Source organism: Protopterus annectens, chromosome 8.part0 (assembly GCF_019279795.1).
Source record: "Protopterus annectens isolate FY-2018-M chromosome 8.part0, PAN1.0, whole genome shotgun sequence".
Taxonomy (NCBI): Eukaryota; Metazoa; Chordata; order Ceratodontiformes; family Protopteridae; genus Protopterus; species Protopterus annectens.
The window spans coordinates 933660622-933688143 of record NC_056741.1 but is presented as its reverse complement, the minus strand read 5'-3'; the positions used below and the strand labels follow the sequence as shown (position 1 = coordinate 933688143).

At 37.2% G+C, this 27522-nt stretch overlaps 1 protein-coding gene across 2 annotated transcripts in view; it reads right to left on the bottom strand.

Moving 5' to 3' along the window:
* The window catches only part of LOC122809164 (FXYD domain-containing ion transport regulator 5-like), a 646566-nt gene that overhangs the window by 103841 nt on the left and 515203 nt on the right, over positions 1-27522 (bottom strand). For both annotated transcript variants that reach the window (XM_044080450.1, XM_044080452.1), the window contains one exon: positions 18889-18921. In XM_044080450.1, the coding sequence (XP_043936385.1) occupies positions 18889-18921 (33 nt within the window). The remainder of the gene's footprint in view (positions 1-18888; positions 18922-27522) is intronic.

Below are 27522 nucleotides of genomic sequence, written 5' to 3'. Positions count from 1 at the left end.
TATCTAACATCAGTAACTTAATAATTCATGACAAAGGGCTCATGCAAGCTCAAAAGCTTGAGTAATTGCAAAACCTATGTTCATCTAATAAAAGGTATTACATTGCGTCTTTGTTCCATTATCTCTGTGTTTTCTGTTAGTGAACTAATGCAGCATTTTTATTTTGACATTTCTTTTTACTGTGATCGGTTGACTTGAGTTCAGTTAGCCCAACTAATTGCATTATAGACAACTGTTGAAGGAGAGGTGCCTGGCAGGCAGGAATAGCTGAGCCGTGTGCTCTGACTCATGATTTTAGTGGTTATCTGTGAGAGCGATAACATCTTCAGGTTAAAGCATGGTGTAGCCCCACCTGCAACATGTAGTATCTACTAAGTCAAAGGGTCTAGTTCCCTAACATGAAAAACCTGATAACTGCCTGAAAGATCACTTACCATGGTTAGTAACTGCCCCATTACTGTAAGAAAGGCCCAGTCAATTGCTGTAGTGCTAAGGTTTAGCAAGTACAGAGAGAAAAAAGATTACAAATATATACTGGCAAATTAAGTGAATAAGACCATAGCACTGAATGAATGCTTCCATGGCTCTGAATTTTTATATACAGAGCAGACAAACCACTATGCAAACTGTTCAGTCATTTCATGGAAAGGAAACAGGATCCTAGTCATGAAACAGACCCTTCTGATGTGCTAAGTTAACTATATTGCTTATGTTATGGTAAATACAACAAAACTTTGTATGGAAAATGAGTGGCTTACTCTTCTAGCTAGCAGTAGAGGATGTCTCTGCTCAGAATATTTCTAAAGCTACTACATAGTCATTCATTTTTTTATTTGTTAACCGTGCAAGTAAATTGGCTCTTCTTTGTTTCATTCCATCTATGACTTAGGCCACAAAGGAAGGGTAAATGCATAGTCTACACAGAGACAATTTACTGTGAACAAGAAGAAGATTATGGTGGTGAAGAGAAAGCTGTATTACCGACAGAAAATCAATACAGAACTAAGGATCACATGCACAATTTAACGCAGCCATGACTGCATTTTGGGACTGAACACAGTAACTGTGTTTATCCATCCACAGAGTCACAAAACATTTCAAAATGAGTGGTCTGGTTCATGAGAAAAGCATACTTTGCTATTCAATTCCATCAGGGTATGTTAAAACACAGCTATTTTATGATGCCTATGAATTGCATAGCTTCCTAGTCTCCACATTCATATAATCTTAAAGCAGTGATCAGTACAATGCACAAAGAACAATTCTGAACTCTCTCCAAAATGTACAAATGGAAGAACCATTGCTGCAGGGTAGGCTCACATCATCCTTGAGTGTTTGCATCTTTGTTTCATAATTTCATTTTTTTTTTAATTTCTGATAATTCACCTTTTTGCCTTTAAGTGTTTAACTTGTGTTTGCTTCTCTGTAAATAAGAATAAGTTGAAGACTGTGTGTTAATGAAGAGGAAGTATGCATAGCGAGGCTGTTCAGTGTATCACTCCCCAGTCCCATCCTGGACACAACAAATGAGAAGAAAGTAACATTCACTGGGGATCTATATATGACAAGAAAAGAATGTGAGATTCTGTGCTCCAGGTGGAGAGGTTCAACCATGTGGTACAGGACTGTACCCAATTACATACATACATACATATGTACATACATACATACATAAATAAATACCTACAAACATAGAAAAAAAAAAAACAAGTAAACACATTCAAAACTAGTATACTGGATATAGTTCACACCAGTGCAGATGTTGAGGATGTCTGCTTAAGGCACCATCATCCACAGACGTCTTGCCACTCTACAGAATGTGCAGAAGAATCATATCAAAAGACAAAGATGGTGGTGTGGGATTCTAGAAAAGTAGGTTATGTTGGGCTGATGGAGGAGGTCAAAGTTGAGTTAGAAGGCTGGGAAAAAACTGAGCGATTAAAAAAACTATACAAATGGGTCAGCTATGGGGTACTCAGGACTGTGGACTTGAGTATGGGGAACAGGCAAAAAGGCAAAAACAGAAGAAAGCCAATGGGGCTATATAGGAATCTAAGGCTAGTAATTAGGACAAAAGATGAGACTTATAATGCGTGGAAGGTTGAGGCTAGGAAAGGAGGAAGAGAAATGGTGAAGGTGATAAAAGGATAAAGCCTCAATAAATTTAGCAGCATGGATCAAGAAGGAAAATAAGGCCTTTTTAAGTACATACCAGAAATTAGAAGGGAGTAATAGAACTGGTTAGGCTGAGCAAAGATAGGAAGGAAAATCACAGAGCACTGGGAAAACAGCAGATGTAATGAATGAATTGATTTCTTTAACCTCACAAATGAAAATGGAGAGTGTGCAATACTGGAGGAAAGAAAGATAGAATCAGGTGAACAGAGGTTAGTACAAGGACAAAAAAGGGTGGATGTTCAGGGGAAACTGAGTATGCTTAGAAACATAAAACCAAAAATACCAGACAGCTCACTTACCGGAGTAGTCAGAAATTAGGGCAGAATACCTTCTCTGGTTCAGATCATTAGCAGATTACTGGTCATGGCATAAGTGCCGGAGGACTAAGAAGCAGCAAGTGCGATCCCTTATAAAACTGATGATGGACAAGAAAAATCTACACAACTACAGGCCTGCTAACAAAAGTATCAGGAAAAGCATTGTGAGAATACAGAAAGGAAGGTCTAGAGCCATGTCTAGACAACAGTTATCTCCAGCACAACAACCACTATGGGTTCTAGCCAGAAGGAACTGTGAGACAAACCAGATCTAGTTTTATGAGTACTTTAGAGGAGATTTTGACAGAGGATTATGGGCAGGCATAGTATACTTAGACTTTATCAAGGCCATTGATTCAGTACCACACATAAGGCTGACAGGAAAACTGGAGTGAAGGAGATAGGACCAAGACTGTGTAAATGGATACCTGAATGGTTCACGGTGGGATGTAGAGTATTAGTATGAAAGAGAGACATTTTCAGAAATTAGGAAATTGATTAGATTGTTTACTGCATAGGTCTGCACTGGACCCACTGTACTTCAGCATGTTTGTCTCATATATCTGTGAAGGAATAGAGAACATGGTCAAACTCTTTGCAGATGACAACAAGACAGGTGCAGCAGTGTAAGGCAAGAGAAGAGTTTATCAAAGGATGTTGAAAGACTAGAAAAGTGAGTAGGAAAAATTAGATGAATAGGCATGTAAACAAATGCAAAGTGCTCTACTTTGACCATGACAGTAGATGTGTGAGATATCACAGTGAGGTGGACGGGAGATTGGATCTGATGACAACAAAGAAGGAAGAGGCTGTGTGGGTCTTGATTATATCTGCAATGGACAGGACAGCAGAATGAGAGGGCAATGGCAGCAGCAAACAGTATGTGGGATGTATCCTCAGTGGGATAGATTCCACAAAGATGAAATGCTTCCACTCTACAGGACTTTGGTTAGAATACACCTTAAGTACTTCATGGAGTTTTGGAAGCCATATAAGGAAAGGAACATTAGACTTCTAGAAGGAATCTGATGGAAAGCTAGCAGGACGATGCTTGGGATAAAGAGAAATGGAAATAAGCAGTGGTTAGAGTAGTTATGGCTCTCCTCATGTAAGACCACAAGAGACAACATGACATAATTCTTACATACAAGATCTTGACAGGATAATGTGAAGGTATAATCCTGTGTAGGATGGATAGGGAAGGAAGGACAGTGTTCAGGTATCAGACTATAGACAGTACCTATTTTTTTTTTACTCTGGAATAATTTTTCACTGAGAAGGTTGTGGATCTATGGAAGAGACTGCAAGACTGAATTGTGGAAAGGGACTACAGAGAGACATTGAGGAGTACATGTACACAGAAAAAGGTGAGGGGTAAGGAATGCATAGAGGAGAAGAGGAATATTAAGTTCACTTAAAAGGGTGGACTTAGGTCTATTGACTTCTCTTCCTGCATCAAACAAATGTGATGTTGTGCCAAGTCTCTGCCATACATTTATACTTCCACTATATTCTGTTAGCTATATGCTACTGACTTAAATTTCTTAGCTTTCGGCCTGCAGCAAGGGCATTTTTTATGTAGTCTACTTAGTTTAAAGAACAACAAAATAAGAAAAAATGAGTATGAATATGCCTCTCCTTTATTGCTAGGTAATCTTCTAGTGGCCAAATCTCAGGAATGCAGTGTTTCACATTAGGGGATGTTTGACTTTTGAAAGGTCTGCCCAAGGATTAACATCCACCTCTAATTGCCTTCCATTCATACATATGATTCATACACTAAAGATCATACTATTTTTGCATGCAGTGGTATGCATTATCATTACAGTGTATCCCTTTCACCAAAACACACACACACACACACACACACACACACACACACACACACACACACACACACACACACACACACACACACACACACACACACACACCTAACTTCTCTTGAATCTCTAAAAGCTTAATTTCATTTTATAGAGAGAGAGTAAAGACAAACAAAAGAAAAGCTTCCACTGTCAACAGACATCTGATTATCATGTTATCATATCACGCAGATAATGCAGATAATATCAGTTTAATACATTTTATTGGTTGCCAGGAACTTTATCTAATTCCCTGAGTCATTAAGATAAGGGATGGGAAATCTACATACAAATAGTTTAAGGTAATAAATGAGAAAATTAGTGAGATAAACTATGTACAAACCATGCAGTAGTAAAGGCAAAGAGGTACAAGTTTAATTCTGCACCACAGACATATGACTTCTCTGAAAGGATGGAAAGAAAAGATGTGCTTACAGCCCTAAATCATAATGGTAATTCATCTGGTCTGACTTTTGTAATAGGAACAAGTAAAATTTATAATAAAGTATACTTACTTTGCACCTCTCAGCAATTTGAATAAAGATAATGAAATGTTTACAAATATTTTTGATGAATTATTCGGAGTATTTCCATTACTAGAGTTTATGGATGAATGTTCAGAAAGAACACAGCTCTACCTATTTAAAGAGGTAGATTATTGCTGATTTTGTAACACCTTCAACTTCATTTTCAGGAATGTGTACCATTACATATGACTAATCATGTGAGAGTGAGTACCATTAAATTTACCTCTCTACTTCTCTCTCTCAGTTCTTTCTCTTTTCAGTTTTGTAGCACACACTCTGAATATAGTCTTCATATTTTGCAGGATTCAAAGTTACAATTGTCCATAATGTCCCAGGTAGGATAGATACAAGTCTAATAATTCACCGGGCTATCAATGTCTCTTTCTTATTCGCTATCACCTAGACTCAACTGCATGCAACAAATGCCCCATGCTGATTTGATACTAAAAAGCATAGACAAACTTAAAGTGTAATGTGCTAGACATAGTATACCATTTGGAATCATAACCTTAGGTGACATGTTGGGTTCTGTTGATTCAGTACTTCAGCATTTTTAACTGTTACAAAAATCTTTTTATTTTTGTCAAACATAATTTCCTCCCATGGTAGTATAATTACTTGTTTATTTGCTGAGTTACAAGTCACCAACCAGCTCAGTGCTCATATGCAGTTTTAGACTATCTGAATATAATACGGCAGCTTTTAATTATACATTAGACTCCTTAGCAGACCATCAGATTCCTTTGAACACTAAGTACAGGCAATAAAACATGATTGAAATAAATCAGTCTGCTCATCTAGGTTAACCTTTTCAAAGGCTCATGCCTCGTAAAATGTTTTCTATTTTCTGAACATCTCATACAGCAGAAGTGATCATGATCTTGCCCAATCAGTAAAAGATTGAGGGTTTAGAGAGTGGTAAATGAGAGTAATGCCATAGGCACTGCAATGTTATCCCACAAAGTACTTCAGCAAAATGAACACCGTGTATATACTTGTTTGTTAACCATGTAGATTACAAGTTGAAAATGCACCCATTCCATCCACACAAATAGTATAAAGAGCAAAACTATAGTATCAGTGTGATTTGTATTGTATAAGAAACAGTAAGCAGGAACAGTCATAGCAGCATATATTGCAGTTCATACATTATCAGTTAACAAAAACATTAGTTCTTTTTGCTGTAGACATTATGTACATTGTTCACATCACCTAGCCAGTTACTCGGCTTTCCCCAGCTAGTATTTATTTTTATTTAGAATAAGAGATATAGTGTTTTTGATGACAAGCTATCAGATATGTACCTTCACAAAGAGAATATGAAAATTAAATTAATATGATGTGATTGTTTTGTGTGTCACATAAAATAAACAATAAGTCATGAGTGACAGCAGCAGGGAAAGCCACATGACATGAATGATTGGATTTACTTTAAACTCTCATTGAGGAACTCTCTCATGGCTGATAAACCACACAGACTCACTTGATCACCTTACTGTTGTAATATTGCAGCTCAAGAACAGAGCTGCAGTACTCTATCTAATTCTCAACAACACAGTACATTGGAGTTGTCTTGCCATTTGTTTGATTGCTAAGCATCCAGCAATTTCTAGAAAAGAAAAATACACACACACACACACACACACACACACACACACACACACACACACACACATATATATATATATATATATATATATATATATATATATATATATATATATATATCATCAATGCTTTTTACTGAGAGATAATAGTACGATTCTTCAGATTATTTAAGGTAAAATTTGCAGGTCATTCAGAAGTTTAGAAATGTAAAGCTGGGAAGAAGTTGCCATTGCTCCAGTACTGGTTTTACCCCTGTGCTAGTGAATCTGCAGGTCTCTATGCTAACAAATATAAAAAAAATTCCAGCAGTAACTTTGAGGCCTTTTAATTCTTGACCTTAGTTAGTTAATATAGTCTTCTAGGGAAAACCTGGATTCCAGCCAGAATCCAAGGTCTGTGAAGGTTGTGGTGTTATTCAGAAGGACATGAGAATAAATACATGACTCGACCTATAAATGTTAGTAGTCATGGTGCAGTTTCAAATAATGGATCTGGTAATTTTCATGGTAAGATATAGATGCATTGTCATTGAAACAAGTAAAATTTTATGAAGATATATGATGCTGAGACTGTGCCAATGACCAGGTTATTAAACTACAGCAATGGATGAGTGGTAGGGAGGTCAAAGGGAAGTAAATTGTTAAACAACAAGTGTAGGAGAGAAGCTATTGTAATTCAAAATAAGCTGGCAGCTTCTGTATAGATAATATATCCAATCTGATCTTAAAGGATCTTAACGTTTATTACATAAACAATGAGCAATCGTGTAATTGACCCATCAGTCCTTCAGTGTATGCAGGACAGAATGAAAAGCAGAATTGAATATGATCATCATATTGATCACTGCTGTAGCAGCCTTGATTACATGGGTTATATCCTGCAAAAGATATAACAACTGGCCAGCATCCAAAGCTTCAGGGCATCTTCTACATGCCCAAACCATCAGTCAGCTTGAGCTGAGCTGACAAAGAGACAGGTTTGAGCACCAAGCCCTTCAAAGCTTTCAAGCTGCCAAAGAGTATACTCCTTTGAAGCTTTCAATGATTGATGGTCAATTTGTGCTGTTCTTTTGTTGGCTAGATATATTGCCTCTGAGGAAAAAAAAACTTTTAATTTTAAAAATTTGTTTTATAACATTTTCCTGTTCAGGAAAGTTATTTTAAAGCTAGGAGTTTGTGTTTTACTGGACTGTCACAAGACTGTGTTGTACTTTTAAATGAGAGTGCTCTTTTTTCCTGTCAGTTCAGAAGTTGTTTAAAGCATCCAAATGCCATTTTTTCTGGGAAAATTGTGTTTATTTTACTTTTTCAGCTAGCAAAGAATTTTAAAGTGCTTTTTACTGTATTTTTATGTGTAAAGGGTCCCTTTTAAAGACTTTATATATTTATTGGCATTTGCTGCTTGCTTTCCTTGAGAAAGTAGCACCATTTTCAGCTTGATCATGGAACAGTCAGTCTCATAGTTGGTTGTTCTTCTTGCCACAAAAAGAAAAAGTTTAGCAAAGAGCCTTTGAAATCAAAGCTAGCAATTTGCCTCGGCCACAACTGGGTGACTCTGTTGTGGCCATTAGTTGTATGACAGACCACTTATCTTTTACTCTGGATCTTTCTGGTATAGCACCTACAGCCATTATAGACTGGGGGTTAGCCATGTCCTCTATGGTTGTTGGGATCCCCTCAATGGGAAAAGAAAAGACAGTATTGTTAGTTCTAGGAAAGGGAATAAGGAAGGCTTCCCTGTTTTTTTTTTTTCATAATGTTGTGCCCTTAACTGGGGAAGCTGCTGCTACCATAACACCATTGGCCCCATTTTTCCTGTCAAAAAGAAACAGAAAACTGAACATGTATCTATTCTACCTCAAATTTCTCTGGATGGGAGTAATTCACTGGGTCTAGTCTAGGGTTTAATTCAGGCTACTAATCCTTCTAATAAAGTAGTTTCTTGTAAAAGAAAGTGAGATACCTTTTTTCCTGAAGAGATTCAAGTTTCTGAATCTGGACAGGAAGATGAAGGGACAGATACAGTGTTTTCTCCTCAGATTTTTGATTCAGACTCAGAGGACAGCTTAATTTGATTCTCCTGGTAGTGGGGGGAGGGGGGTCATTTTCACTTATACTATTTCCAGAATATATGTGGGAAAACACTGCCATTTATCAGTCCCTCACAAAACACTATGAACTGTTACAGAAGGAATTTCCATAACCTTTCTATTCCTCCAATTCTGTCAGCTTAGGAGGATATGTGTGCTGCTGCCTATAATTTTTGCATGTGGTCTGTCAGCTGTCCCTTAAAAAAATCAATATGATGTATAATGTTCCTCAATGTTTTATGTTTTTATACACTCTTTCCAAAACTTACCCAACAGCTATAGCTTTAGTTAATCCTACTGCTGATAAGCATTTAGTAGTTATTTCCATTCCTACTGTTTCTGATAAAGATGGAAAGATTATTGATAAGTATGGGAAGAAAATGTATGCTTCTGTAACTCTGATTTTCAGAATTTTGAATTATCAGGTTCATGTGCTAGTTTGTTCTGACTTATTGTAAAACTATGAGGAAAGTTTTACCTGTAGTTTCTTTCTATGAGGAACAATCTTTGAATAATATATGTTCTTCTACAGTGCAACTCAATTCTCTCTGCTTACAATGTGTGTATGAGTCAGTTGATACTTCTTCAGGGTTATGGCTACTGGTACTGTTTTGAGGAAGTTTGCCTGGCTGTGTTCTCAGAACCTCCCAGATGATGATAAAAATGAGATTATAGATTCTACTTTGAATAGAGATTTAGTTTTTGACCCCTCTGCTGCAGAGGTGATCCAAAAAGTATGATGAAAGAACTAAATTATTTCAGGGAATATGCAAGATTTATAAGATAGACCTCCTTTTCCAAATTTTCTAAGGGATTCTCTAACCTCATTGACTTTTGGCTAAAAAAACAAAATAAACAGTCTGAAAAAAATGCATGTAAACAGATGTTTAAGAAGAAATGCCAAGGGAGGTTCCAAAAAGTATTCTGGAACCTCCCCAAACCAAGGACAGCTCATTAAGTCAGAGTGACTATTTAAAGGACCCCCTCTGATCCTGGCAGCCCCTTTTCCATTTTCACTTTCAGAAAGTGTGAATCTTCATTTTTTCCTTGGAAACAGATAGTCTCAGACAAATGGACTCTAAAGATCATACATCAAGGTTGCAGATGACAGCGTAAGGAAATTCATTCTTTCTAGGAGGTAGTCCCTCTTCCACCAGACTAGACTCTTTTATTTCCACTATCTGAGGGAGTGACAGAACCAGTTCCTGCTTCCCATGTGAGTGAGAGTTTTATTCAAGGATGTTTTTAGTGACAAAGATTGAAAATGCTTGGAGACCAGCTCTGGATCTTTCTTTCCTAAACCTGTTTGTGATAATGCCTAAGTTCAAAGTGCTATCACTTTGCAGCATGTTAGTTTTCCTTCCTCATTCAAGTTTTCTGGTAACACATGAGTAAGAAGATACTGTCACATCCCTATTCATCCTGACTTCAGGAGTTTCTTATGGTTTTTATGTCTGGATCACATTATCAGTTATCTGCCTTACCTTTTGGACTATGTATTGCACCAAGAGTGTTCACAAAATCTTTAGCTCCTGTTATAGGTCATTGCAGACTATAGGGTGTCCACATTTTCCATGTTTAGATGGCTTATTTTACAGAGTCTTTTTTCAAAATGTTAGGTATCTCACACTTGAGTGAGATCTCTTACACAAGCTGGGATTTCAAGAGACCATTCAAAAGTATTTTTGACTTCTTTGCAAAAGATTGTATTCCTCGGGTGTCACCTAGATAGCTCAGTTCAAAGAGCCTTCCTTCCACATGAAAAAATACATCTATATATTTTTTTTATTTTTTCAAACAGCTTTATTGAATTATCACTTGTGACATGGGCAAATTTACATTCATATGAAAGTAATCAAACTATAATTAAGATAACAAACCTTATACTTCACATATATTGCTATATATCATATAAATAGATCTATATCATAATCTGTTTATAAGGTTTTCTACTCTGACTTCAGTCACTGTGAGGGAATACCTCACAATTTTTGATCTCATGGCATCTATGATTCTCATGATACCACTGACAAGTCTCCACATAAGAAAGATTCCATGATATCTGAAGTCTCATTGGTCCCAGCACCAACATCCTTTGTCTTTTCAAATTCCAGTACTGGTGTTTGTCAGAAAAAAAATCACTTGGAGATGGTATATGTCCTTAAAGCCAGGTTTCCTCTTTGCTTGCTTTGTTCCAAAGCAGTCTGACACCACAAGTGCCATAGACGTTGCTTGGAAAGCAATTTCAGGAGGAACAAAAGTGCAAGGTATGCAGGACAGCAAGAACAGATATAACAACAAAAATATGAAAGGGATGCTTTCCCTGAACTATGTGAATCATCTTTAGACTGTGCAATTGTTTCAGGTTGTTGCAGACAATGCCACAGTCACGTGATACATCAACAAGCAAGGGTAAAATCAAGTTGTACTCCCAATGCAGGCTACCCATGTTAGCCTGGGAGATAGCTTCACTGCACAATCTTATTCTACAGATATTCTATACTCTTTCAGAGCAAAACTGTCTGGCAGACAAGCTGAGCAGGACAAGGGCAGAATGGAGTCTTTCAAGATTTGATCCATTTGCAGGGAATTCCTGAAGTAGACCTATTTGCCTCTCCTCTGAACAATCAGCCTACAAGAATCTGCTCCAGAACTCCATACAAGAAGGGCTGGAAGACAAATGTCTTTTATTTTCCTTGGACAGAAAGGTTGCTGCGTGCTTTTCCATCATTTCCACTGAAATCCAGGGTACTTCTGAAGATTAAGAAGCAGTCCCCCAAGATCATTGTGGTATCTCCCTCTTGGTTGAGACAACAGAGTCCCTCTCTTCTTTTTGAAATGGCCAGGGGGAATTACCACATGCTTCCTCAAAGAATGAATCTAATCACACAGGAATAGGGGTGTTTAATTCATCCAGGCCCCAGTCAACATTAATTGATGGCCTGAATAATAGTGTCTTAATTCCTTTAAGGTTCCTGTTTATTGAAGACATGCAGCAGGTACTAATGGAGGCATGAAAGCTGTTACTGGAAAATCATATATTAGCACATCAAATAGGTGTTTCAGTTGGTGCTAAGAACATAACCAGCACCAGTTCGAAGCTAGTTCTAGTTTTACAATATTTCTATGAGTTGTTATCCTTTGAACTTTCCCACTCCTCCATCAAGGTTCATTTATCATCCATTTTAGCATATCTTCCTATGGATCCTCTTCTTTTAATGCATTCTCATATAATTTGTTAAAGAGGTTTTTGCATAAGTGGTCTCCAAGAAAATGGATGGTCTCTCCTTGAGATCATAATTTTGTGTTAAAGAAGGTAACTCTTACACCAATTTAAACAAGCTAACCTGACTGGCGTGAGGTTCTGTACACAGAAAACAGTTTTACTAATTGCTGTGACCGCTGCTAGAAGGATATCTGAGTTGCAAGCAGTGGCAGCTGGTAACTTCAAAGCAAGGAGGTGGGGCTACAGTAAGCAAATAAAGGGGGTTAGGGATAATTGTCATTGTGTGAGCTTCTATTTGACAGGTCAAATGACCATCATCTGTAATCAAGCAACAGATAGTGTCAGTCACTTTTAACCATAGACTACCTCAGAACTCACTTATTAGAGTAATTTTATGGACTATATGCAATTCAGATATCTGACTGTAATTACCAAAGCTAGCCTTTGGACAAATGTAGTACTGGACAAAATATTCCACATGCTTTTTGCACAGCGATCCCTCCTGTACCTCTCCAGTGCTCCTGCCTTGTTTTCCATCCATCCTGGACCCACACAATCCAGATGCATTACTTATTTCTTATTTCTTTTTTCACATTTTATTTTTTAGTGTTTTCACCCATCCTTTAAATACACCATAACATGCTAAGACTTTACTGTAGTAAGTGTAGAATAAATCACTGAATTATGCTGGTGGCCTGGGTCTGCTAGGTCCCCAGAAGTCATAAAGTTCTAGATTCTTTGAGAAGCTGTCTTTTTTTTTAACAACCTTTAGATTCAGTGATGACTTAAATGGAAATCATGAGTAAGGAAAGAAAATCAGTCTTATTCTTTTTACTTGTCTGTAAAGTTTCATGTTCAAAGCTAATGAAATAGTCGTTCCCAATAAATTGAGATGACAAATGTCTGCAAACATATATAAATCATATATTTAATTGTCTGCCTGCCTACCACTCTGAAGTAAGATATTTATCTTCTGTGTAGACCTCTGATGTTCGCCTGAGATGAAAGTAAAAGCACAAATTGCCATTGGGATACGTTATACAGGGTTGGAGGGGGGGGGGGTCCAGATAATTCAGACCTGGATAAAACCCACAGAGACAGGCACAGGGACTACATAAAGACTCCCTGAAGAAAGAGTCACAGCCAAACTTAATTGCATAACCAAGCCCTGTGAGCTGGCAATGCCACTAGTTCTGCCATTGTCCCAATGATCTTGTTGCTTTCCATCACATCCTGCCCAGACCAGCACACGCTTACCGTGTACAGTAAAGATGTTTGTGATGGAAAGTGAAAAATTAGGGCCAAGTTGTTGCTGTTACAGACACTGCAATCCCTACTCCTTCCCCTCTACACACAGTCATTTTCATTACAGACAACCTGCCAAAACCATCAATTATAACATCTTTATTTACAGTCCAAAATTTGGACTTCTGAATGTGTTAAAAAACAGACACAATAAAATATTTCAGCTGGCTTAGCATAAATGCACATTAATTCTGAAAAGCAAAATAATGAATACTTAACTTGGCCTAATGACAGCAGGGTTACTCTTTTCTATTCAATAACAACCCCCTTACTTAGCAGTTAAAGTCAAATGTATTTACTGCATGGACCTCAGAGATGAGATTGTAATGCAATAAAAAATAACAATTGGATGCAATCATTTATGTTAAGCTACACATGCACGCACACATGCACATTTCCTTACCACTTACAACCAATTCTATGCCTTTGTACACTTCAGATGTTTGACTGGGATAAGATGAATGAATATCTGGTATTGTTAGGGGGTAGAGGTTGGCATAGTGTTGTGGGTTGTCATAATAGTTAAGGTGTTTACCTTACAGACACAAGGCACAAGGTTTGACTTTTTTTTTTTTAAATGAAGCATGGAAGGTCAAGGAACTCTGCATATATGTGTATAGCTCCATTATCTGTAACTGTATCCTTAACACTATAGTTACTGATTTCTAATAAAGGAAAAAAGAGAAGTTAAAAAATGTCTTTTTATTTTTATTGGCAGGGAGCTACAGCCCAGCAGCCAGTACCACAAGCTGCTCCTGGTTGCAAGCTCTTATGGTGAGTCAACCCTATATCATTTTCGTCAGGGAAAGGGTTTCATTGAGAGCTAATCCTTCTTTTATGCCTAACATGTTATCTGAGTTGAGTTTAAGCCAAACTATCCAACTCCCCATTTTCTTTCCTGAACCTAAAATGAGGAGGAAGAAAGGGTACTCTGTACCTTGGATATCCACAGACAACTCTGGTATTATCTCAACAAAACTAAGTTTTTCAGAACTTTTCATCAATTGTTCATTTCTTGCAAAGGTAAGATGAGACAAGCTGTGTCACACACACACTATTAGCTTGATTCCTTCTCTAGATCTAGATCAGACTTTGCTAGAACCATTGTCCAGGGGATCCTGGACTCTTGCACCTCCCATATGTTGCAAGCTAGTGTAATCTACCCATATAGTTAAGGTTACTGCAGCAGTGATCATTATAATGAGCATAGTAAAACTGTATAAGAAAACTTACCATAATAGAGGATGCTCAAATGATCACTGCTGCAGTAGCTGTTCCTTCCCTCCAATCCCCTTGTTTTTGGTGTGCTGTTTTTCCTACAGTGAAAATATTTATTTATTTTTTTTTTTTGTTGTGCCTAGTATTGTCCTTTCAGGCGCAGCCTCCCTATCTCTGTTGGCATGAAAGTTGTGAGGTGCTTAGCACACAAACCAGTCTTTTTCATCAGTCAGCTTGAGCTGACTGATGGCTTTGGTGCATGGTAGGTATCATGAAGCTTTGGGAGCTGGCCAGTAGTTCTATCCTTGGCAGGATATAATCCACAGAGCTAATGCTACTGCAGCAGTGATCATTCAAACATCTACAGTTATTGTACATTTACTTTCACAACTGTACTTTCTTAATTATGCACACAGATGGAGGCACCTGCAATCTTATTTTTGTGCAGATGACTTAAAACTAGATATATTGGTACCCGTATAACATTCTTAGTGCTTTTTACCTTTCCTGACACTTTGAAGGATGCTTTAAAAGAATCCACAATTATAAAAATATTTAAATGTTTGCTGATATAGGGGCTTTCTAAATCTTTTTACAAGCTTATGGAGTAAAGCAGTGGCCTGTAGTTAGAAATAGGTAATGAAATTAGAAACTTTCATATGGAAACTACCAGGGTGAATCTTCACGTCTTGGGTAAAAGGCCAGGTTTCAAGGAAATATTGAAGGTATAAAAAATGAAAGCAGTACAAAGATAAAGAAGCCAAGAGTAAACCTCGTCTACAACACTTTCTTCTAAATAAGGAAATTCTTCCAGCATTTGAATTCCTAGGAGTGATGTTCTTCATTGCAAGAGAGGGAGAGAAAGAGTAGTTATGGTTAGCCTACAGCAAAGAGGAAACCAAAGCCCATCTTTTCTAAGACATTCTGTCAGAGTGGGTACATTTTGTGCAGATGTATCACAAATAAAATGTGCATTATAAGATATACAAGTGTGAGTCACAAAGTTAAAGTTAATTTACTATAACATATCATTACCAATAACACATACCTGTTTTTGCCTGAAATATATTGATTTTTGTCTTTAGTGGCCAAGTTAGTATCTAGCAATATATTCATATGCTGTAGTTGTTAGTCAGATCGGGTAGAAGTCCTAACATGCAATAGTTATTTATTTATTTTGTTTGCTTTGGTGACATCCTTCATTGTTTCTTACCTCATATGTTTCCTGCAGCAAATGGCAAATTTTTGCCCTGGAGTAAGGGGAATTTTGTTGGAAAAAGTATAAATATACACAGATGCATTTAATACTGTGTCACGTGCATCCAGTTTGATGTTTTGCAGATAGAATACAAAGAGCAGCTGAACTGGGTGATTTTTAGTCTTCTTGTAAACACAATAATAGGACATGTTTCTCTTTTGCATATCCACTAAAATACAACTAGACAGTTGTGACTGAAAAGGGAGACAATCTTTAACCTTTGCATCTTAAATGGTGTGTTAGTGACAAAACAGTCTAAGATTGAGTTGTTTGTGGAAATGAAGATGGGTCTTTTAGGTTCAGAAATAATTTGTGTCAGGCTGTGGTCACATACAAGATTATCTGTATTACCATGTTGTGTGCTAAGCAGCTGATGCTGAACTTTGCAAGTACTAATAGATTAGCCCTTGTTTATTATAAGACTAGTGTTCCAAAAAAGCAAAACATTGTTTAAGTAAAGCTGAGGTTACAAGAAATGGATCAATACAGAAACAATGTTGATACTGGTAGGAACACAAACTTTAGAGACTGGTCACTTACGGCCATACTTTTCTGACATGGAGGGTAAGTCTAACTTTAACATGCACAGTGAGTCTAGTACAAAAGCATGCATCTTCCTCCAATATCTAGTGACATTCTTGTCATAGTAAGTACGGGTGTTATCCTGTGATGATATTTAAAAATCTTGACTTGACAAAATACAGATACTCAAAATACCAAAACCAAAACACTGATAGTAATTAATGCCAGGTTAAAATTCAGTATGTGAATTAATGACAAAAAAAAAAAAAAAAACACCCAAACCCCACATTAAACGAACTGAAAAAAATGATGTTCATTTGCAATGAGGTTAAACTAAACCTAAACAAACAACAACAAATATTACCACCAGGCATAATTTGTCTGTATATTGGTAATATTATGCAAAGTGTTTTTTGAAGGTAATGAGTAGGGCTGAGGTTAGGGGAAGAGTTAGGGGTAGGGTCAGCATGCATTGATAAGGGAGAGTTTGCTTTGCCCTAGCCCTAATATAACATGGAAAATGAATCTGGAAGAATACTCCAAAAAACATTCATAATTGTCAGATGATGACAACAGAAGCAATCAGAGCACTAGTTCTACAAGAGAATATAGCTTAAAAACTTCTTTTAAGAGTTGCTATGTTACATAATTAGACTATAGCAAATATATACTTAAACATAACCATGGTTCACCTGAATTCCCCTGAATAGCGCACCTTTGTATCCTCTGTGCCTACAGCAGCAGCTCACTGAGTGTTGAGTTTTTTCACTGTATGAAAATCTTCTTGTGATCTGTATATGTATAAACTATCACTACGCTGCATATACAAGTAAATGAGTTCCATATCAATTATAAGGAAGAAAGCAACAAAATGCAGGTAAAGAAGGGCAGATAAGAAGAAATACTTAGCACTGACAGGTATAGCATAGCTCCACAACAGGTGCAACATACATCACTCAAGAAGCAGATACTGATTTGAATCACATGACTCTTCAATACTATTTAGACCTTTGACAGCATCTACAATTTGGTGTAACCTACAGTGATGGGGTACATATTGTTGAAGACATTTTGTGGAAATCTTACTCTACATTCTTTACATTTCACATTATAGGTGGCCGGTGTCTCGTGGTTAACAGTTTTTTTTCCATTGCTTGCCAGTCTATGTTAAAATACAAGACTGAAAGAAACAATGTGACTATTATAGCAATAACCCACACCTGGGTGTGGGTAATGCTAAATTTACCCACGGTTGGCGTGGTTTGGTCCCGAGGGCAAAGCCCGAGGGACCAAACAAAACCAACCGTGGGTAAATTTAGCATTACCCACACCCAGAAGTGGGTTATTGCTATTATACCATGACATTATTTAAGAAAATAAACTATTACTTTTCTTAAATAATGGCATAGTATAATGCCTGTTTACTGCCCTTCCGCAGATGTCTGGCATCCGCGGCAGTTCTGATGTACTGCGCGCCTGTGCAGTACATCAGAGCTGTGGGCAAAAGCAACGGAGAAAGCAAGGTCTCCGTTGCTTTTTTTTTAGTGTTTCGCTATGTTAAATGAGTTTAACATAGCGAGACAGTTTTAAAATAAGCAACGGAGATGTCCGTTGCTTATTTTAAAACTGTCTCGCTATGTTAAACTCATTTAACATAGCGAAACACTAAAAAAAAAGCAACGGAGATCTTGCTTTCTCCGTTGCTTTTTTTAAAACACTGTCTCGCTATGTTAAATGGGTTTAACATAGCGAGACAGCTTTAAAATAAGCAATGGAGATCTCCGTTGCTTATTTTAAAGCTGTCTCGCTATGTTAAACCCATTTAATATAGCGAGACAGTGTTTTAAAAAAACGTGTTATACTAATGGAAAAAAGTCCGGGCGACCGGACCTTTTTCCATTAGTATAACTCGATTTACAACGGGCACGCTGGCCAATCAGCGTGCACGTTTTTCGGCGGTCATGGTATAATAAGCAATAACCCATGCCTGGGTGTGGGTAATGCTGGATTTACCCACGGTTGGTGTGGTTTGGTCACGAGGGCGAAGCCCGAGTGATCAAACAAAGACAACCGTGTGTAAATCCAGCATTACCCGCACCCAGGCGTGGGTTATTGCTATTATACAATGACATTATTTAAGAAACAAAAATATTTACTTTTCTTAAATAATGTTCTTGTATAATGGCGCCGTGCTGTCCTTCCGCCACTGGACAGATCTGCTTTGCCATTGCTGATGTACTGCGCATGCATTGGGAACTTGCGTTCCCATGCATACCAGTACATCAGTGCTCGGGAAAGTAAGTGATGGAGAAAAGAAGATCTCCGTTGGTACTCTTTTTTTTTTTTTTTTTTAAAACCCTTAACATGAAAGAATATATCAAAGGAAAATGTCCGGGGGAACGGACCTTTTTCCGTTGTATATTCCCAATGGGCACACTGGTTAGGCTGGCCAATCAGCGTGCTCGTTTTATGATGTTACCGTCCAGTCATTGTATAAATTTTAATAATTCATGCAATAATTCACAGTGCATACAACAGGATCTGGACTGTTGCCAAATCATTTCTTTAAGTGTTATGCCCAAGCAATATGTTATAACCAAAAAGCAGCATACCCTTTGCTGAATAACAAAAACTACTACCAGACTAATGAAACTAAGTATTGAGCTGATGGAATGATTGGCAGATGGACAAACAATGTTTCAAACAATAAGCTTGATTATTTTTTCTAGTTTGAAAAAAAAAACATTGCTTTTAATCAGTAAAATAACTACTACATACCATAAGAGAATGAGTCATCATTTGTTTTGTGATCTGCAAAATACAAAAGAAAGTCTAGCATTACACACAGAGAAACAAACTAGAAATAAAACAGTTCATCTTAGAAGAACTTTGTGCAGATAGACCATTTGTGCTGTTTAAGAAATTATGAAAAAAATGCATTTCTTTCTCTTTGTTGACTGACATGAAAGGAGGGTTAGTTCACTTGAATAAAGGCTGTATCATCGAAGGTTCTTTGGCTAAGAAGAGTTGGACAAAGGCAAAGTCACTGAGCCACATTTTGTGACATACAGCGATATAGTCTGTAACTTTTGTATGGTATGTTAAAAAGTACTGATTTTCATAAAAGTACAAATTTTGTCCATTTGAGTTTGACTAAATTTATTATGGAGAAATGTAACTGTCACAGCAAATTATTTTGCATGAAAAGCAAATCCTGATAGGAAATAACCTTATAATGAAAACAGTATTATAAAAAATGCATTTGCAATAGGCTTCTGATCCAGATCTCATGCAGTGAGCACACTTTCCCTGAGATCCAGGTGGAAGTAATGATTTTCACTGAATTGAACTCGCTACAACTCCTCATTACTAATGCCATTGAAAGAATACTTGGCAAAAGTGAAACTCAATCTTGAAATGCGTTGGTCCTGTTCAGAGGCACAAACACATTTGGCCAAGATAGTGGATGCTATACCTTCTTCACAAAACCCTGCAAATATAGATTCAGACTCCTCAGTTCATTATCATCAGAGATGGCCTGCCTTGTTAGAAGTGCTGCTTGAGATGCTGGCACTTACTGAATCAATAAATCATTTGCTGCTATCTATGGATGTTTTTCAACAATCTTTGAGTTTCCAAGTGCAAGAAATTAAAGAAGCTGTTTTTGCTACAACTGGAGGATGGTTGCCCTTGAAACACACAATGCAGGACTAAAGTAATCGAGAGTGGCCTTAGGTCGAATGGCGCCCTAGGCAAAATGACTCCACGGCATCCCCACCACACCACCTGGTGCCCCCATCATGGTCTACTTACACTAAATAAACACTGAAAAAGTGCCCCTGCTACAGCGTTGCCCTAGACGGCTGCCTAGGTGGCCTATGCCTAAGGCCGGCTATGAGTATATGTATCAAGGAAATAGAACACCAAATTTAATTTTTACTAGATTTCACTCAAACCCTGCATGGCCATATAGAAGACCAAGAAACAGGAGTCATAGGAATAATATTATTATCCTTGGATTGCAGGAAAACGTCAAGCAGAAAGATCTGCTGTAATTTTGACAGTCTTGCTTACCAACAACACAGGGTTCAGATCTGGCTACTAAACTTTTACCTCATAACCTCTTACTATAAGATATCTGGACAAAGACAAAATAATGTTGGAACAAAGGCCAAGAAATAGGGACACATTTTAAATATCACTTTCATAAGCTTAAAAAATTGCTTTTATAAAAGTTTTTTGTTACCATGGATTTTCTGAATGATATGAAGTCTAAAACGGAAATTTGTCATTATTTAGTGACTGCAATTCTCAATGATTTCTTTAAAAAACAATTTTTATGAAAAACAGACCAAAAATACTAGGGGGAAATCTGGACATTGTATGAAAATCTGGAGAGTTAAGAAGTGTGAGTTGGAGAGAATGTATTGCTCCGTAACTCCCAAGCCTTCACCCACCACCCCTCCCAGACCAGTAACAGTTCATGTCTTATCATATCAGCAACAATAAAACATGCTACAAGCCACCTGGATGAAGAAGTATTGCATATTTAGAGTATAAGATCAAATTTAATAATGACTTTTCAAAGCTGGTCGTAACTAAATGGACATCTTGACTTTCACTTCAGAAGCTTTTATTAGAAAAAGGGATCAAAGGTCCTATAATTCATCCAGCTATGCTTACGCTATTCCTGCCAGATGGACCTCACACATTCCAACAGGTGGAAGATGCTGAAGACAACTGGAAAAAGAATAAGGATTGGTAGAACTCCTAATCTAAGAGGGACAGAACAGCAAAGAAACATGCTATCTCTTCACCCAATCCAAAAGGTTTCCAGCACATAAACTTGCAGGAAGACCTCACTTCTGCTGAATTGCTATTGATTGACATGAGGACCTTGATTTTTCTTTTACTTGGAGAGCACTCGTGGACCATCTTTTAATGATTACTTATTAACTTATTTTCTTTTTCAAATGTGCAATGCATGCTCACTTCATTTTTATATCTGTGTCTCCAGCTTGCTATCTCTGCATGACTGCAATCCTATTCATTACCAATTGTACAAGCTATACATTGGCTTCTGTGGCTACCACTGGAGCCTTACCAGGAAAACCATTAGGAGTCTGATCTTATCAAACTGACTGCTTTGCCATTTTGGAAAGAGATCAACACAGGGATGTTTTTCCTGTTAACCTTGAGAGTCATAAACTCACTGCACATATTTACTCAATTAAGCTATTTTTAGAGTTTGGCATTTGTTATCATTCTTGTTTACTGATAGTTAGAGTACTTTTTAGCTGTTTATAGCAGCTGTATGATAAAATTTTACTCTGTTTTGTTTTTCCCATTTTTCATTTTATGCTTTGCTTATAATCCCTGGTACTAAGTGTGTATACAATATATGGTATCCTATATTTTGACAGATGATAGTGAATGGATAAAATGTGGAGTCCTTTAATGGTTAATACTGTGTTGTTTTTTCCTTTCCTCTTAGATGCAGTTACTTAATGTTAATGTAAATAGTATAAACTCACTCATCAAAAGCAATCATTCGAGGACATTGTTCCTGAAAATCATTCCTGTTTTTTTTAATTTTAGAAGAAACTCATCTGTCTCATACTGAGCATACAAAGCTTTTCCAAAAGAAATATTGCCTCATGGTCTATTCAGCATATTATTTGGCCAAGTATAAATATCCTGGTTAGGAGAAAATTCTCCAACTTTAAGTTGCTTAATACTTTGTCTCTAAAAGGAATGGAAACCACAGTGGTTATCTTAGAAGTAAATAGGAGAATACTTATTTTTGTAACTGTCTACATTATCCAACTGCTGGTTTAAAGGATTTTGCTTGCATTTTTTGCTATGTACAAGATAACACTAAATGGTCCATTTTCCATGCTCATGATTTTAACTGCTTATTACAGCCCACAGATCCTATAGCCCAAAGATACCTGGGTAAAGCTGAGTGATCAGTTTCTCTTTGACATTGGTACTTACTTGGGAGCTTCATACATTCAATGTATACACCACTCAACAATGGCTAACATAACCACTGGAATAGACAGGATTTATGCAGACAGGACAGTTCTATCTTCATCATTTAATCTTTGGTTAGTGCCCTGTCTTTATTTGGATCAGTATGCTCTCCTGTGTTTTTTTTTTTACCAGCATGAGAACCTCCTTTTGAGCTTTAACTCCTCTTGATAAAAATGATACTATATCCTAAATTATTTCATATTTTAAAAAGCTTGCCTATGAGGATTACTTGTACCTTAGAGAAGTGGTACTCAACTGTCAGAAGGTTCCTTTGGTTTCAACTTTCTCCAAGGGGGTGCATTTGGTGCCTTTTACCCCCCTCAGTCTAGAGGAGAGATTAGACTTCGTATCATAGTAACTTCCAATCCAGCTAGTATAGTGAGGTTTTTCAGTAGCCTGTACTCTACTAATCAACTTCCTTCATGGGCCCACCTTATGATAGCCTTCCCCCACCTAAAGCTGCACCATCTACAACCTTATTAACAAGTTCTTATATATTATGCTACGTTCCTTTTATTTTTATGCTGTAGAGCAAGGTTATTATTTTAACTCTACTGCCATAGTTCAACCACAATGTGAATACCTTATGTACTGAGGTAGTTAAAAGGCTAAGAAGTATTTACCCCTCTGGTATGCTATCTACCTTGTTTTTTCCTGTATGGCACTCAATCTTGTTCTTTAAAGGACCCGCTTTTCTTTCCATGGTAATTATCGTGGGGAAAACACCTTGTAATCACTTTCCAATTACACTCAGGGATTAGGTTAAAGTCATCTGAAGGCTTTATAGAAGAATATGACCTTTCCTCTTCACAATATATTCATGTGTATAAGATGCATTCCCTTGTCAAAGCTGCAGCCTACCTTCAGCAAGCAGATGCCATACTAGTTTGTACTTTTCCACAATTTTTAGTCACAGAATTTTTATGGTGAACAGTAACAAGCAGCCATATATGTCCTATGTGATGTCTTTGTTACTAGAATTGCAATATGATATGATTGCACTCTGTAAGGAAAGGTTCTCCAGTGTAGAATTGATTGAAATGCCTCCATAAGTTACCTTGGATTTGGATGAGGGGGGAGCCACAACTTTATTACTATTTCCTAGTAAAGTTGCCTCCTCCTTTAAGTGGCAATGAATTGATTGAAATGCCTCCATAAGTTATTCAAAACTGCTGAGCACATAGTTACCAATTTTTCCTTTGCCAGTCTGCTTTGCTGGTGTTGTACATAGTCCTAGCCTACTCCTACTACCTGGGACCAAATTTTATGGAGCTGCTTCGAAATTCAGCAATTCTGGGATGAGTTTTGGCATATACTAGAAATGCTCTATCTTGCCATATTAGCAGTGAGATATTACCTTGTAGTTCATGGAGTCTATCCATATCTGAGGGTTCCAGAATTAACCCTATTTTACATCTTGCTTGTAAAAAAGACTATTACTAGATATTAGTGATCCTCATAGTCCCCAGTAAAAGCAGAATGTCACACTGAGTGAGAGATATATATGTAACGGACAAGTCCCTAGCACTAAGGACAAAATAACATGAGTTCATTTCCTTGGAAATGGGCACTTTGCCAAGAACTCTTTTCATTTGACTTATGGCTGAGTAATACCTTGAGTCAGGACACCATAAGCTTGTTGGCTTGGTTCAGATGATGACCCACATTAAGTTAGATCTATCATTTTACCTCTCTTATGACTTGTGTACACTTGTAAAGAATGATATCTGAAATGGACAGTGACATAATATTGATTCTTCAATTACATGTTACTTATCTGTTCATATGTTCCAGTGAAGGATACCTTTGTTAGAATGTTAGAATGTTATTGATGGTTTCCATTTTTTCAGTGTTTTAGCTCTAACTACACTCATACTGCCTTAACAGATTGGGTAGCTTTTTGATGCATCCTGCCTTAGAGTCAGCATCTTCTGTAATCTTATGACCAAATACTACACAGTATGATACTGTGAATTGCTGTTAGCATCTATATACTTGATTTTTTGAATGGTGCATTATTGGTTTTAGGGCCTCCATTCCTTCTGCAGTCTATCCCAATTTAACTTTTATAATCTGTTGTTTAATTTTACATAGCTGTATTGTCAGTAACTCCATCATGTGTTAATTTGGCATGCTATAAAATTATAATTAATGTCCTCAAGGTTATTTTTATGCATTCTTGAATATTCTTTTACACTGAATATGTGATTTTAATTGGATTGTTATACCTTGTGGTGTCTTATGCTATAATAATGGATAAAAATGCATTTGTAATAAGTGACTCACTGTGCTTTCTGCTCAGTAATGCATATACGACATATATGTTTACCTGTGCATGTCTTTAAACTAACTGCCTAGCTATTTAGATATTCATCTACCTAGCTATCTAACAAATTCAACCATCTGCACAGCAACTTTACATGTTGCTCTTTTCTCGGTTATGGGTCACTGCATGAGAACTCTGGTCTGCTAATGATTGGCAGTAGATTTTTTTTTTTTTGGTGCAGAGTTGCCAGCCTGACACCCAGCCTTCAGCAAAGGCACACCCATTCAGACATGTCTTTTGAAGGTCACTCAACAGCAGGGAGGACATGCAGACTCCACACAGAAGGCACTCCAGCCAAGAATTGAACAGGAGAACCTCCTGCTTTGAGGCAACAACTCTACCACTGAACCACCGTGGCTTGCAATTTTATGTGCTTTATATAATTATTTATTTCATATTTCAACTTAGTGGTTAGCCCCCTTTCAACAGTGCTCTACTGGGAAAAGCTCCAGTTACAGTCAGAATACAAATAGAGACTCAAAAATAAAAAAGTGGCTGTGCATAACATAATTACACTGAAAAGAAGGGGAAGCAAAACACCATATGGTAATTAAAATAAAAGACTTGGAAGCTGCATTGTGTAAACATTAAACATCAGGACCACATGCTCAACAGTAACAAGCTGATATTCTAACCATTTAACATCAGCAGGATAAGCATAACAAGATCAAAAGGTTGTAGTTTATGTAAGAAATAGTTAATATAGAACAGTTAGTATAGCCATAAGACAGTATTATATCAGAACTAGCTTCATAAGTGAAAACAAAGTAAAAAAAAAAAGTTCACCTAATCAGGTGCTGCTTAGGCAAGTTCAGGAGTTAGTGAAGTGGGACTTTAACTGATGCTGAAATTGTGGAAAGATAGCTTCTCACTTGGTTCAAGTAAAATAGAGCACTTCTCACTTAGTTGATGTAAAATAGAGCTCCACAATTTGACTACATAGGGACCTTCTGAAGTGTTCATTATTTTCTTTTTATTATTTTTGTAGATTGCATGCTCATTTGATTGAATCCCAAATGGTTGAACCCATTTAACTGAAAACTCAGTTGACTGAAAACACATTTGACAAAAAAGCCCAAAACCCACCAGCTGTGGACATGCATGTTACATCCTTCTTATGACCATAGCAGAACAGCAGCAGTGGATTGTTTGGCTATACTTTTAGAAACACATGGTCTTTAAACACAGCTGATGTCCATAACTATTAAGATGTCAGAAAAATATCCCCACTAACATTCAAACCAAAGAGTAAAATGGTCACACAAACAAATCAATTGGTAAAAATGACAAGAAAAATCTAGCCAAGGCAGAGATTTCACTGTGTAATGCCTAAATCTCCTGTAATAGAGGCCCATGGGATATATGCAAATGACCCCTTAAGGACAATTATTTCAGCTACTGCAGTTTTGGCCTGAATGGCCTGAATGTATTCATAAAGACTTAAAGAGATAAAGTAAAAAGTCAAAGACATTCAGAAGACCTTTACTTGAAATACTTCCTCTTGTCCCAGGGGCCATATATTGGGTAACATCTGATTATACTGGTTAGGCTTGTAAGGGCTCTTAAGCTGTTAGGCTAGTAATCTCCTGTGAACCTATGAAGCAGCTGTCACCATCTCTCATGATTCAATGCCATTCTTCTACCTTCGACAGCCATGTTTGACTTTCACATGTATTCAGTTACACAATCCATCCATTTCTTTACTAGAAGTCCTTGTTTCCTCTTGCCTGTCTCTGCCAGATCTTCATCAACAAATTGTCTTTTGCTTTCCTGCACATGTTCCTGGACCACTATAGTCTTTTCTCTTTGATGTTTTTTTGCAGTTGGAGTTACGTTGGTTTCTGTTCTGGTGTCATTATTTCTTCATCTGTCCTATAGTGAGCATCCTACCACCCACCTCTGACACTTTGACTCCATCACCTGTAGCTTCCTCAACTGCTCTATCTTCACTGCCCATGTTTCTGTATCATATAGTAGTATTACTGGTTGCACCACTGTTTTACACCCCTTACTGTTCAGCTTCTTTGACATTCTTCTGTCACACACTATCCTTGACAGTCTGTGCCACATGGTTGCAGTCCCACTGAATCTATGTATAATCTTCTTATTCAGACTCCCCTACTCCTCAGCCACCACTACCAGATACTTGAAGTTATTAACCTGTTTCACTATTTTGCCTTCTATCTCAATTTTCAGATTATTCTGATTTCTCCCTATTTGCTACCATAACAGATATCTTGTCTGTACTCAGTTTCATCACACGTGCCTTCAGTTTTGCATTCGTTTCCCTTATAGTTTGCTGAGGATCCTATTCAGAGTCTACTTGCAATGCCATATTGTCTACATACAGCAGTTTTGTTATTCCATCCCCTCTGACCTGTTTGCTAGCATAGTCCATCACTAGTATGAACATGAGTAGTCTTAAAGCTGAACCCTGATGTGCACCCACTCCCATTGGGAACTCTTGTGGGAGTCCAAACACTGTGTCACTCGGTTCTTGTATGTTGCCTGTACTAATTCTATCAATGTTTTTGGGACATTAAACAATCTCATAACTGCCCAAATCAATTTTCTTAGGATCTTGTCATATGCTTTCTCCAAGTATAGGAATGCTCAGTTGGACACTTTGTTCATCACTAGCTTCTACTCCACAGCCCGTCTCACTGGAAACATCAGGACAGTTGTGTTACTTTCTTACCTGAATCTAAACTGCTTATCTCCCATCTTTCTGTAATACCTCAAATCTCCTGTATTGGATTCCAGTTTTATATAAATATATATATATATATATATATATATATATATATATATATATATATATATATATATATATCCACACACAAATGACCCCTTAAGGACATAACAGTGTTGAAGCTCCATTTCTTCTAAATGCCCATGACTTTTTACTTTTAAAGTCTTTATGGGTGCATTCAAGTCAATATAGCCAAACTCCATTAGCTGTAGACATGCATGGCCTAGGGATAGGGATGGAAGAGAACAATTACATTGTATGATGTTAGGAAACATTAACTCTATAAAGAACTGTAAAC